General features: G+C 62.6%; 1 protein-coding gene across 2 annotated transcripts in view; it reads right to left on the bottom strand.

Moving 5' to 3' along the window:
* Positions 1-480: 480 nt before the first annotated feature.
* TANGO6 (transport and golgi organization 6 homolog) overlaps positions 481-13,003 on the bottom strand; it is a 76,481-nt gene continuing 63,958 nt past the window's right edge. Inside the window, exons 17-18 of one of the 2 annotated variants that reach the window (XM_075008524.1) lie at positions 8,643-8,756; positions 481-1,194 (exon numbers count right to left, since the gene is read on the bottom strand). In XM_075008524.1, the coding sequence (XP_074864625.1) occupies positions 1,018-1,194; positions 8,643-8,756 (291 nt within the window). In that variant the 3' untranslated portion in view covers positions 481-1,017. The remainder of the gene's footprint in view (positions 1,195-8,642; positions 8,757-13,003) is intronic. The other variant, XM_075008525.1, reaches the window with a different exon arrangement.

Raw genomic sequence — 13,003 nt, 5'->3', positions numbered from 1 at the left:
GCAGAGAGCTCGAGCAGGGGCCTCCGACGTGGCATTCTGCAGGGCATGGTCCAGGTCAATCCCCCCCAGTGCCACCCAACCCCTTTGCCCCAGGCTCCCCCCGGGCCTGTCTGCAGCAGGCTGCACTCCCCCCATCCCCGCAGCAGCTGAGCACGAGCGCCCAGGGTGGGAGAACCCTGGCTGACCTCACACTGCAACCTAACAGACCCCGGCGGCCAGCGCAGGGCGGCCCATGTCCAACACGGGCCTGCCCCCGTCCCTAGCACCCAGAGGGAGACGGCTCGGGCAGTGGGGAGGGGCTGCCTTGGAGATACCTCCCCTGGAGCGGCCTTTTTCAGCCCCTGCCCTGCCGCAGCTACAGCCCAGCTCGGCGCCCTTGTCTGAGTGCCCCACGCCCAGGGCTGCAGGCCTGAAGTGGGCTTGGCTGCCAGCCCCTGAAGGTCACCGCTGGCAGAGGCAGCCAGGCACACAGGTGCGGAGAGGAGGTGTCTTTATTACGTCTCTGCTTGTGGGCAGCAAGCCCTGGCAGGCCGAGCACATGGTGAAGTGGGGCAGAGCGCTGCACCCGGGTGGCTGGGGAACCCAGCGCCCTACATGTGGCATTGCCAGGACGGGCCACGCGCTGTGCTGGCGGCAGTTCTGTTAAACAGGACCCTGAGGGCAGGGCAGGGCAGGGCACGAGGATTTTTCACCGGGGGGGTGGGTTCCTTCTTGCCCGGTGTGTTTGGGCACAGCACCGGTTGGTTTCTGCTGTGCAAGCAGGGACCCGGGCGGAACTGCCCCCACAGCCAGGCTGCACTTGGCCTGGGCAGGGAGCCCTCACTGTGAGCTTCTGATTTCTCGCAGATGCCACCCAGACCCTGGGCAGGAGCCTCGGCAGGCTCAGCACAGCCCCGGGGCACTCGATGCTCGCAGCAGGCGGTGGAATCCTGGCCCTGCCGTGCGACAGGGCCGAAGGTTCGGCTGGGAGAGGACTGGGCACTGGGCCTGTCTGACCAGTCAAATCCCACAGCCACACTATGGCAGGACCACAAGCTTCTTCTCTAGGCTCTGCGGGGGGAACAAGAACCTCCTGACGATGTCACTGAGCTCCTCCAAGGCCAGCTGGGCGTGAAGCACAGTGACCTCGTCCCGCTCGCAAAGCACCACCCACTTCAGCAGGCGGTAGAGGTCCTGCAGCACATCTCGGAGAACCTGGGGAGAGACGGACAGTCAGTGCCTCCAGCCTCCCCTCAGCTGCGACACCCCACACCGAGCACAGCAGCCGGAGCCCTCCTGCCTTCTGGGGCACACCAGCCAAGCAAGTCACAGACCCCTCAGCAAATCAAGGCAGCGGCCTCAGGTTCCTCACCTGTGGGGGGGGCGCCACCCCGCAGAGCGCTCACGCCCCACAGCAGGACGCTGAGCCCCTGGAGGTCCACTCGGCAGCCTGCAGACACCAGGTGGCTGCTGGTTCCTCAGCCCAGGCTCTTCTCCCGGGGCAGGTTTCTCGCTCCGGGGCTCAGAAACCGCAGCCCAGGCAGATCAGCCAAGTGTCCTGCTGTGCTCGTCCACCCCCGAGCCCCTGCCACGTCTGCCGCAGGTCAGGCAGCTCTGTGAGCAGTCCAGCGTGGCTGAGGTGGGCAAGAGCCCCAAGGGCTGGGCAGGGGCACGCGTGGCTGCAACCCACGGGACCAGACTTCCACCGCTTTGGAGCAAGAGGCTCCAGATCTCTGAACGTATGAGCCAAACAAGCCTGGCTCCCAGCGGCAGGGTACACGGCGCCCAGAGACACCTTCCCAGGTAACGCCTGGGCCCCTGCTCTGCGGGGAAGGGCCCTGCCTCAGGAGCCGGGCTGACACACCAGGCTGGTAGCCCCACGGCCACCTGAACTTACCATCTATTTCCCAGGCTGCATCGCTGCCATCTGGCCAGACCAGTGACCCGAGCCCCTGCCAGCTGGGCACCTGCAGAGTGTTGGCTTTGTGTGCCCCACCGTCAGCAGTGTCTCCAGCCTCCCCCGCTCTGGCTCTGGGAGGTGGGGTGGGAGGGTGATCTCTGCAGCACCTGCTCCCTGAACAGCAGCTCGCGTGCCCCAGAGACCAAAGCACCGCAGGCAGCAACCGCACCAAAGCCCTCAGCCGAGAGCTAAAGGCACCCGCAAGGAGCCTCTGGAGGCCAAGACAGGCAAACCCCCCCCCCCCCCCGCCCCCCACACCTGCAGCCTGCCCTGTCCGCCTCCCGCTGTATTAGCTCCCCAGGGACGGGACGTCAGCCATCCCCTGCCCTGTCCGCCTCCCGCTGTATTAGCTCCCCAGGGACGGGACGTCAGCCATCCCCTGCCCTGTCCGCCTCCCGCTGTATTAGCTCCCCAGGGACGGGACGTCAGCCATCCCCTGCCCTGTCCGCCTCCCGCTGTATTAGCTCCCCAGGGACGGGACGTCAGCCATCCCCTGCCCTGTCCGCCTCCCGCTGTATTAGCTCCCCAGGGTCGGGACGTCAGCCATCCCCTGCCCTGTCCAGCTCCCGCTGTATTAACTCCCCAGGGACGGGACGTCAGCCATCCCCTGCCCTGTCCGCCTCCCGCTGTATTAACTCCCCAGGGACGGGACGTCAGCCATCCCCTGCCCTGTCCGCCTCCCGGCGCTGTATTAGCTCCCCAGGGACGGGACGTCAGCCATCCCCTGCCCTGTCCGCCTCCCGCTGTATTAACTCCCCAGGGACGGGACGTCAGCCATCCCCTGCCCTGTCCGCCTCCCGCTGTATTAACTCCCCAGGGACGGGACGTCAGCCACCCCCTGCCCTGTCCGCCTCCCGCTGTATTAACTCCCCAGGGACGGGACGTCAGCCATCCCCTGCCCTGTCCACCTCCCGCTGTATTAACTCCCCAGGGACGGGACGTCAGCCATCCCCTGCCCTGTCCGCCTCCCGGCGCTGTATTAGCTCCCCAGGGACGGGACGTCAGCCATCCCCTGCCCTGTCCAGCTCCCGCTGTATTAACTCCCCAGGGACGGGACGTCAGCCATCCCCTGCCCTGTCCGCCTCCCGCTGTATTAACTCCCCAGGGACGGGACGTCAGCCATCCCCTGCCCTGTCCGCCTCCCGGCGCTGTATTAACTCCCCAGGGACGGGACGTCAGCCATCCCCTGCCCTGTCCGCCTCCCGGCGCTGTATTAACTCCCCAGGGACGGGACGTCAGCCATCCCCTGCCCTGTCCGCCTCCCGCTGTATTAACTCCCCAGGGACGGGACGTCAGCCATCCCCTGCCCTGTCCGCCTCCCGCTGTATTAACTCCCCAGGGACGGGACGTCAGCCACCCCCTGCCCTGTCCGCCTCCCGCTGTATTAACTCCCCAGGGACGGGACGTCAGCCATCCCCTGCCCTGTCCGCCTCCCGCTGTATTAACTCCCCAGGGACGGGACGTCAGCCACCCCCTGCCCTGTCCGCCTCCCGCTGTATTAACTCCCCAGGGACGGGACGTCAGCCATCCCCTGCCCTGTCCAGCTCCCGCTGTATTAACTCCCCAGGGACGGGACGTCAGCCATCCCCTGCCCTGTCCGCCTCCCGGCGCTGTATTAGCTCCCCAGGGACGGGACGTCAGCCATCCCCTGCCCTGTCCGCCTCCCGGCGCTGTATTAGCTCCCCAGGGACAGGAGGTTGGCCATCCCCTGCCCTGTCCGCCTCCCGGCGCTGTATTAGCTCCCCAGGGACGGGAGGTTGGCCATCCCCTGCCCTGTCCGCCTCCCGGCGCTGTATTAACTCCCCAGGGACGGGAGGTTGGCCATCCCTCGCACTCACAACTCCAGTAACACTCACTGAGAGTTAAAGGGTGTTGAGGGAGATAGGCTGTGAAGAGCCTGGGCCTGTCCTCCTGCTCGCCCTGGCCTCGTGGGTGGCAGCTGCTGCTGGGAGGCCTCGCTGAGTGCAAGGGAGGCAAAGCTCCATCTCCGCTCCTTTCACTCTGTGTGTGGCAGACACAGCCTGCCAGGGACCTGACGCTCCTGGGCAAAAGCCTCCACAACACGTCCTCCTCGGCGTGCAGAACTTGCCACCACAGGGAGCAAAAAAATTGTGTCCTGCCTGTTCCCAGGGGCAGGTCCCACAGCTGGGTTGCACTTCATGGGCCTACCAGCATCACCTCACAAAAGGAGACAGCCTAGATCTGGCCTGGCCTGTTACCTGGCCCCACGTTCTGCCCTCGCAGCCCAGCAAGGACTCAGCTACACACGTGGCCCAGGGGCAGGACACCACCAGCTCCCGGCGGAATCCCATTTCTCTCAGTTATTCCTTTGTTCCACCCCCGAGCTGCTGCTCCTTCCTTGGCTTTTGTCCCTTCAGCATCCAAAGGCTTCATTCCCTCCACGCCCACATCACTGTCCTACCCGACAGCACAGCAACAGCTCCCACTTCTCAAGAGCCAAGTGCCCTGCCAGCCCAGCCGGGCTCTGGGAATTCCCAGAGCCAGGGCACAATTGCCTTTTCTGGGGAAAGGAGGCCCAGCCCAGGCTGCAGCTGGGAACACCACGCAGCTGGCCAGCAGAGCGGGAAAGGGCCATTCCCAGTGCTGCAGCTACACGAGCACCTCCATGGCTTTCCCAGACAGAGGACTGACGCGCCTTACCCGGCACAGCGCTCCTGTGCCAACTCTGTCTTCATCCTGAGCAGGGGAATTCCACCTCCGCCCCCCAGCAGGCAAGAGGCACCTTGCGAAAGGAATCCAGCGCCAGCAGCTGAGGCGCCAGGGAGACCCAGGGCTGACTGCCCTCCTGGGCACGAGCGACTCATGAGCCCAAGCACCTGTAACTTATCACAGCCCCCCGGCCGTACCACCCTAGGCCACCTGCGAGCAGCACGCCATGGCCCAGCCTGGCTACTCTGCACGTGGGTAGACAGCGGGGCCAGGCTGGGAGTTCTGCACTGCCTGTGGGGCTACTGGGTTAGTTTTACACACAGCCCACGGCACCAACCATCTCCTGCGTGTCTGGCGCTGCGCATCCCACCCTCGCTCAGAGAAGGCTGGGCAGAATGGCCCGACATGGAGGCCCAGCCCCTCGTGCTCACAAGCTAGGGGAAGGAGAGGGCACCGGCGAGTCCCTGGGCTCTCCCGAGAGCCAGGCTTGAAGGAGGCAGATACTTTGACTGGCCGGCCCTGGTGTTCCGCTCTTGGCTGAAGGTCAGAGGGAGACCCCAGGTACCTGCAACGGTGCTCTGAGGAGAGCAAGGGGCCGCTGGAGAGCTCCGCCACAGCTCGGGCTGGGAAAGGGGACATTACCAGTGAGGCTCCCTAGTGCACAGGCCTTGGGTGTCCCTGACCTCTCTGCACGCAAGCCTCAGGTTCAGTGTCTGCAGTGCTTCCGGGGGACTGCCAGGTGCAGCACATGGAGCGCAACGGCCGAGCTATCGCCGGTGCTGGGCAGCGGAGCTTTGACCCGCTCTCACCTCTCCCTGGAACACTGCGCCCCCGAGCGAGCCGCCAGGGACACAGCTGTGCAGCATGCGGTGTGACTGCAACTCCAGCACAGCTACCAAGCCCCGAGTCCAAGCCAGGGCCCAGCCGCTGCCGGGGGAGGAAGCTTTGTGCGCAGATGCCCCCACTCTGGCTGTGCCCGCTGAGAAGGCCCAGGGGTGCAGTCTGCCCCCGCGCGTTACGGGCACCCAACCTTCATCCCGAAGACCCAGCCCTGTCCCCCCACTGAACTCCTGCGCGTGCCCCAGCTCCTCCTTCCTGCAGCTGCACCACTAGGCCCCAGGGGACGCCTGTACGAGTGCCACTGACCGCCTCAGGCCAGTCCCCTTGCGCCATGCACCCGCTGCACCGTTGAGCAGAGGGCGGCAGGTGGCTTCACAAACGTTTGCACTTTGGAGGCGGTGGGAAAGGTGAGGCCCCAAGGAGTTAACTTGTGTTGAAATGCTCTTGGGACAGCAGCTGGGCCTCGGCAAAGGGGGCACGTGCCCACGGGCCCAGCAATTTACAAAGGCCCAGAGCTCGGGCAGCAGCAACGGCAGCTGGGCCTGTGGTCAGCCCTGGCAAACCCAGGCTCAGAAAGGTGCTATAACAAGGCGGGGGAGAAGCCCCAGGAGGACAATGGCAGGAAGCTGCTGGCAGCTCTCAGGCCTCAAGGAGCTGAATCCTGGACACTAGCAGGGCCCTGACTCAGAGTCCTGCCTGTAATTTCCAGAGCCCATCCAGCGAGCCCAGCGCCCGCGGGGAGGACAGGAACGAAGGGCCCTGTCAGCCCCTGGAGGGGCTGCTGGCGCTTGGGCCGGATCACTGTCTCGAGAGGTGTACGCCGCAGCGTAAACACAATCGGCAGGGGGACAACCTGCTTGGGAAGGGGCAGGAGCCAAGCAGCAGCTCTGTGGCCAGGCCGTGGACCCAGACCGGACGGTTGCCGAAGTGCTCTCTGCGCCCCAGCTGGACTGGCTCTTGGCGTATGAGCGGCTGAGCCCAGCATGCAGGCAGCTCCCACACGGGCTCTGCTCTTCGCTGTGTAACCCCGCCACCCCCGCCGCTGGAGCACCAGCTGCGCCCGACTGACCCAGGGGGGTGCGTTCAGCTGTCACGCTCCTGCGTGCTGAGCTGAGCCCGGATCCCTGGGACTGGCTGGCTGAAAACATCCATGTTCTGTCAGCTCCCTCGGACACACCTGGTCCTGGTCCTGGTCAGACAGGGGACAGGGCTGCTCTGAGGTCGGTGGCTCCAGGCAGAATCTGCTGCCTATGCAGGCATCAAGCCGCTGTACCATTCACACCCTGGGGTCGCTTGGGCTTGGAGTCACACGCTAGCTGAGCCCCGGAGCCCCCCTCGCGAGCTCTCTCACTCTCACCCAGAGGTCACGCTGCTCTGTCTGTCCAAGCAACTATGGAGTCAGCCAGTGAGCTCTTGGCCTAGGGAGGCAGCTTTCCCAGTGCACTGCCTGCCTGGTCAGGGGCCCACAGACCGTACAGAGGCGCTGAACCCAGGAGAGGCCATGTCTTCTAGACCTTGAACTCCCCCGCAAGGTGCTGGACTGTGCTGGGGCTTCCACAGCCGACAGCCTCAGACACAGCCGTGCCAGATCCAGCGTCCCCAGAGGCCGAACCTACCCCTGGCAGTACCGCAAGGTGCTGGACTGTGCTGGGGCTTCCACAGCCGACAGCCTCAGACACAGCCGTGCCAGATCCAGCGTCCCGAGGGCGAACCTACCCCTGGCAGTACCGCAAGGTGCTGGACTGTGCTGGGGCTTCCACAGCGACAGCCTCAGACACAGCCGTGCCAGATCCAGCGTCCCCAGAGGGCGAACCTACCCCTGGCAGTACCGCAAGGTGCTGGACTGTGCTGGGGCTTCCACAGCCGACAGCCTCAGACACAGCCGTGCCAGATCCAGCGTCCCCAGAGGGCGAACCTACCCCTGGCAGTACCGCAAGGTGCTGGACTGTGCTGGGGCTTCCACAGCCGACAGCCTCAGACACAGCCGTGCCAGATCCAGCGTCCCCAGAGGGCGAACCTACCCCTGGCAGTACCGCAAGGTGCTGGACTGTGCTGGGGCTTCCACAGCCGACAGCCTCAGACACAGCCGTGCCAGATCCAGCGTCCCGAGGGCGAACCTACCCCTGGCAGTACTGGCCCAGGCCCCGGCCCCATCACCTTCACTAGGACAGGCTGCTTATCACTACCTTTGGTGGCTCTGCAGTGCAAAGGAGCAGAGCAGGCCAGGGCACACACGTGGTGGAAGCAGCACTGGAAAGACGGAGTCAGACATAGGAGCGAAAACGCCCCCCGGCAGAGGACAGCCATCACCAGAGCCACGCAGGGAGGCTGCAACTCAGTCTGCCAAGGGAGCCAGACACTGCAGCAGGAGCAGTGCTGACCCGGCTCTGGGGCCAGGGGGCTTCGGGACTGGAACTCATTTTCAGGTTTGACACCTATCCCCGTGGACGCGACAAAGATCTCAGTTCTCTGACCCAGTGCAGGGACAACTTCTCACTTTCCATATTCGCTGTCATGGCCGACATCCCACTTCGCTTCCCGGACACTTGCAGAGGCTTTTCTCCCCACCCCCCATTAGCTGATTCCTCAGGTTCTCTCTCCCACAGGACTTCTCCAGCTGTGAACAAGTGGGTCTCTCCCATGAAAGTTCATCACCTGGTAATACTGTTAGCCTTAAGGTGGGACAGGACTGCTGGTTTGCTTTGTGAAGGCACAGACGAACATGGCCGCCCCTCCCCTCGGAGACCAGCCTCCTCTGGGGAGGCCAATATGCAGGAGCTGCTGTGTGAGCGAGGAACCTGAGGTCACTGATAAGGCAGAACAAGAGCAGCCGGGAGTCTGGGGCTTTTAGGGTCATTACCGCTGGGTTAATATTTCACTACGTCGGGCCAATGACTCCTGATGTGCACTTTTGCCTAAGCAAGGAAGTTTTCTCTGTGAGTTCATTAACTTCCAAGAGCCGCACCTGCCTGCCAGGGACAGGAAATGTCTCCAGTGACCTTGCCCAGTAACTCCATGCGCCAGCAGCGCCTGAGCCCCTGCTTTCTAGTGACTGCCCCAGCCAGGCAGGAAGTTGCTGTGGTGTCACACGCGGGGGGGTGCACCTGAGCAGCAGGGTGCACACCTAAGCCATGTGTGACGGTCAGCCTGTGAGGAGGCTGCCTGGCGGTCCCTGAGGCAGGGACAGGCTTACCTCAGTCGCTTTCTCAGTGAGCCCCCGGAGCAGCAGTACTACCACGTGGACGGCCGCCCTTCGGACTTCTGCCTCCCGGTCGCTCCTCACGACCGCTGTCAAACAGGAGGTCACCTGCAGGGCGAACGAGCCAGAACTCCATGAGCGCGCACAGCACCCCTGCTGCACTCCCTCATCTGCAGGAGCCAGGGGCTCCTGTCCCGCTCAGTGTCCTGGGGCTGACCTGTCAGCACACCCACCCCAGACCTGGAAACCCCATCAGTGACATAACATGCACCTCTGCAAAGGACTGGCACCCCCAGAGAAGGGGAACGCCTGCCCACCTGCAGCTCCTGGCAGACAGGAGAGCCTGGGGCAGAAACAAGCCTGTGGAAACCAAGGCAGACATGGCCCTGTAGGCCAGAGCACACCCCAGGGCATGGGTCTTCAGAGCAGCTGCAGGCGAGAGGGTGGTGTCTGCAAGCTCCACATTCTGCTGCTCGCCTGGGTTTTCTGCCCGCTGAGGTACGGAGCACTGCTGGTCTCTGAATATTTGCAACCACATGCGTCCGAAATTAGAGCCCTCCACAAAAGGGTCCAAATTCCCAAAGGTGCTGCTCTTGAGGCTGCCGCACACGCCAGTGAGCGAGTCGTGTAGCACCTTTACAGCACATCAGCCTCCTTGGCAGCCAGAGCCGGGACTTGGGCACCTAGCCAGAGGACCAATTTGATCAAACATGCAGAGGCCACTGGGCCGCTCAGGTACTGGGAGGGGCTTTGCTCACAGTGTTGTCAGGGCAATGAGGCTGCAAAGCTGAGCTGGGGCCCTGGAACGCAGCAGAGACTGCATGGGGAGAAAGCAAATGTATAGCAAAGGGCTCCAAGCAGGCCCCATTCCTCCCCGAAAGGGGCAACACACGGCGAGTCCTGTACCCAGCTCCTTTGGGAAGGGACGCTGGTTGCCTAGATAGTTCCACGGTACCTCGTGGCCTCTGCATTTCTCTGCAGCACCAGACTGGCTTGGGTTCATGTATTCCCTTCTTGGGGCATTGGCCTGCGGTTCTTGGAGCCCTGGCTGGCGTTGCATGTAGCTCCCAAGGGGATTGGCTCTGTCTCCACAGCCACGTGCCAGGTACTGAGAATCGCAGGAGAACACTGGGGATTTTAGCACTAAACCCCCTTTTGGGCACGGCCCTGAAGAGCTCATCACAGACTGACCAACTCGGAGCACGTCCCACCCTTCCCATCCCATGGGCGAAAGAGGGGGCAGAGTCTGCTGGGGAGCGACGTCCCGGACCGGCACCATCTAAGAACACAGGAGGAGAAACTTGCCCACAAGGAAAGCAAGCGCCTGCCGCAGAGAGGACGGGCCAGCCTGGAGCACTGCTCAGGATGGCGAGTGGCTCTCCAGTGGGAGGGGAGGTCCTTCACACGTGCAGGGATTCAGCCAGGCACACGGCGTGCGTCCCCGCTGGTAAGCAGGCAGGCCGAGTTTAAAAAGCCTAATGAGCTAATTGGCGCCAGCAGGGAGTGTTCGCAGAGCCAGCGTGTTGCTGACATGCGGTGCACTGGCAGCTTATCCAGGACGGTCACTGCCAGCTTGAGGCAGGAGCAGCTGCCCAGAGAGAAGTGCTCATCACATCGCTCTGACTGTCTTGCTCTGCCAGTGGCTTGCGTTCACTGCTCCAGCATGGCTGCTGACTTCACAGCTCCCAGCCACAGTGGTGCACCTGCTGCCTCTGGCACTAGCCAGGTCCCCAGAAACATACGGGGGCTAAGAGGGGTTTCCCAGAGCAGCCTGTGAGCAAGAGGTGAGAACCCCGCCCCCCGTTCATGGCACAGGTGGGCCAGCAGAGTTCTTCCAATCCCAGTCCAGCCCACGACCCATCATGCCTCAGTGGCTTTGGCTAGGCATTCTCTTCTTCTCAGTCCCACGCAGCAGCATGGCCTGCCTTCCTCCTCCCATGTGCTGCACCAGTTCCCACCTGCCTCCTGCAGAGACAGACCCAACACCCAGTGCCTAAAGCTGGTCCCCTCTGGTGGGTCCCTGCCCGACCCGGACAAACGCGCTCCTCTCCCCAAGGCATGCCGGCTGGCAAGATTTCCAAACAATGGAAAAAGCAAGAGCATTGGCTCTTTGTTCAAAGCTGGCGCCCAGTCCGGCATGTCCTGCGAGTGCATCGCCCAGGGAGTGGGCTGCTGCAAGGACCACTGAGAGCAGCTGGATTGCTGCCTGCTGCAGAGCCAGAAGTGGTTCACACAGCAGCACCTGTCCGCACACTTGTTCATACTGGAGCCCCTCAGGGGAGGATGGAGCGAGAGCCAGGCCTTACCGTGAGCTGGAAGCCCTCCAAGAGTCCTGCACAAGTTCTACACGACCAAAGGGCTCCAACATTCCCAGTGCCTCCCACCTGTGAGTGGGCCCTTGCCTCCGCCCTATCCCTTTGCTTGCTCAGCCGGGAGTGGCCGATTTCACACACCTGCTGCATACAGATTTCAAACTCGCCGACAGTCCGAGGCTGTAGGCCCCATCTCTGCTGCAAACCAGAACTGCCTAGTGTCTGCACCTGTGTCTCTGCAGAGCTCTGCAGCTGTGCCACTGACGTGTGCGCGGCTGACCCGGCCTGCCCTGGGGGGGCTCTGCTCCCTAACACCAGAGAACCAAGCGGCTCCCAAGGATACGGTCTCCCCCTGCTCCCGGGTGGTGGCTATAAATCACATACGGCTCTGTCAGCCCCACACAATGCCTGCGGAGACGCAGCCCTGCATGCTGCAACGCGCAGGATCGGCCACCTCAACTTCTGACTCACAAGCACAGACACAGCTGTGTCAGCACACGGGGAAGCCACAAGCGAGTCACAGCGACCTGGGTTCAGGACCGTCCCAGACAGGCCAGCAGCCTGGGAGTGGCCCAGCTGTGCCCTGCCTTGGCTTTACTGTGGACAAGCTGGATGCACAGAGCACATCCAGTGAGGAGGAGAACCTGGAGCGTGGCACGGTCTCGACAGGCACCGCTTCCACTTCAGCAGAGGCAAGGAGCAGCTTCACTTTTATGCAAATGAGGTTGAGCCCTGGGATTCTGACAGGTTGCCAGGCCCACCCTGGCTATGTACTCATGGGCCATAACTCTCTCTGGAGGTCCCAGCACCACTGAGCCACACGGCATGGCCCAGCCCTTTGGGCAGAGAGGGCACCTCCAGGACACAGCTGAGCGAGCGACAGAACTGCTACACGGTGCAGCGTGCTCCTCGCCCTGACACACAGCTTGCCATGGGGCTCGAGGTGTTTCCCGGTCATTTATATGAGCGCAGTCCCTAGGAGACCCGCGGGGTCAGGTCCTGCACACACACAGTCCCTGCTCCAAAGAGCTTTCAGTCTCCAGTGCGGCAACGTCCAAAGTAGAACAGGGCAAAGGAGGACACAGCTGCCTGTCACGTGGGGCTGGCTCCTTCTCCTTCAATACCAGAGTGCCTTGCAGCTGGCTAGCGCAAGAAACACACGAGCAAAATATTTCGTGTTATTTTCACGCACCTGATAAATCCAGTTGCCACAGAGGTGTGTGCACACACCTGCAAGGGAAGCGAGGGCTGACGACCACAAACGCAAAGCTGCCCGGATCCTCTGCTGCAAAGCTTGCTAAGGTGGGATGGTATTTGCCAGTTCACTACACTACCTGTGGGTGGAAGTGCACTTCCCCTGAGAAGCTGGTTTTGGCTGAGTGAGGGACATGGCGTTAGTGCCAGAGCAGCAGGTTCACTGCCTCCAACAGGCCAAACAGTTACAATTGGCCCGGGAAACAGGAGAAACTCATCTCTCGCCCGGAAAACTTCAAGGGAAAACGGCAGCTGGAGGAACTGCACCTGCGCTGCGCCTGACAGACAGACCTCGTCAAGCCAAGTGCTGTACCGCAGCCGCTATAACGAAAGCGGCTCTGAATCCTCCTCATGTGCAGCCACGCAAAGGGTAATAAGATGCTGTTAACTGGGAGGAGGGGCCTGGAGCAGGTACAAAATACGCGGTAAGGTCTTGTCCAACCGTGAAATTATTACAGGCAGGGCTGGGGGCCTGGCACTGCCCAGTATAAGACTCTGCTTTCAGCTGCCAAACTTCAGCTATTTGGGCTGACATTTCAGACACCAGGGAACTGCCTCAGACTGGACTCAAGTGCCAGGAAAACACATCCAGCGGATGCCAACAATGAGCTCAGGGAAAAGTGCAGGTTTCTGCCCCTGTTTACAATATTCTCTCCCTCGTTTCACTGAGACGTGACAGTGCCTCCACGTTTGACAGCCGGGGCGGTGGTTTCACCCAGTGTCTGAGCTGCGCACTTCACTGTCCCCGGGAAAACTGCCCAGGTTCGGTACAGCCAGAGGCCACGGCAA

This window comes from Carettochelys insculpta, chromosome 14 (assembly GCF_033958435.1).
Source record: "Carettochelys insculpta isolate YL-2023 chromosome 14, ASM3395843v1, whole genome shotgun sequence".
Taxonomy (NCBI): Eukaryota; Metazoa; Chordata; order Testudines; family Carettochelyidae; genus Carettochelys; species Carettochelys insculpta.
The sequence above is the reverse complement of the archived record's forward strand: the minus strand, read 5'-3'. Positions and strand labels throughout refer to the sequence as shown.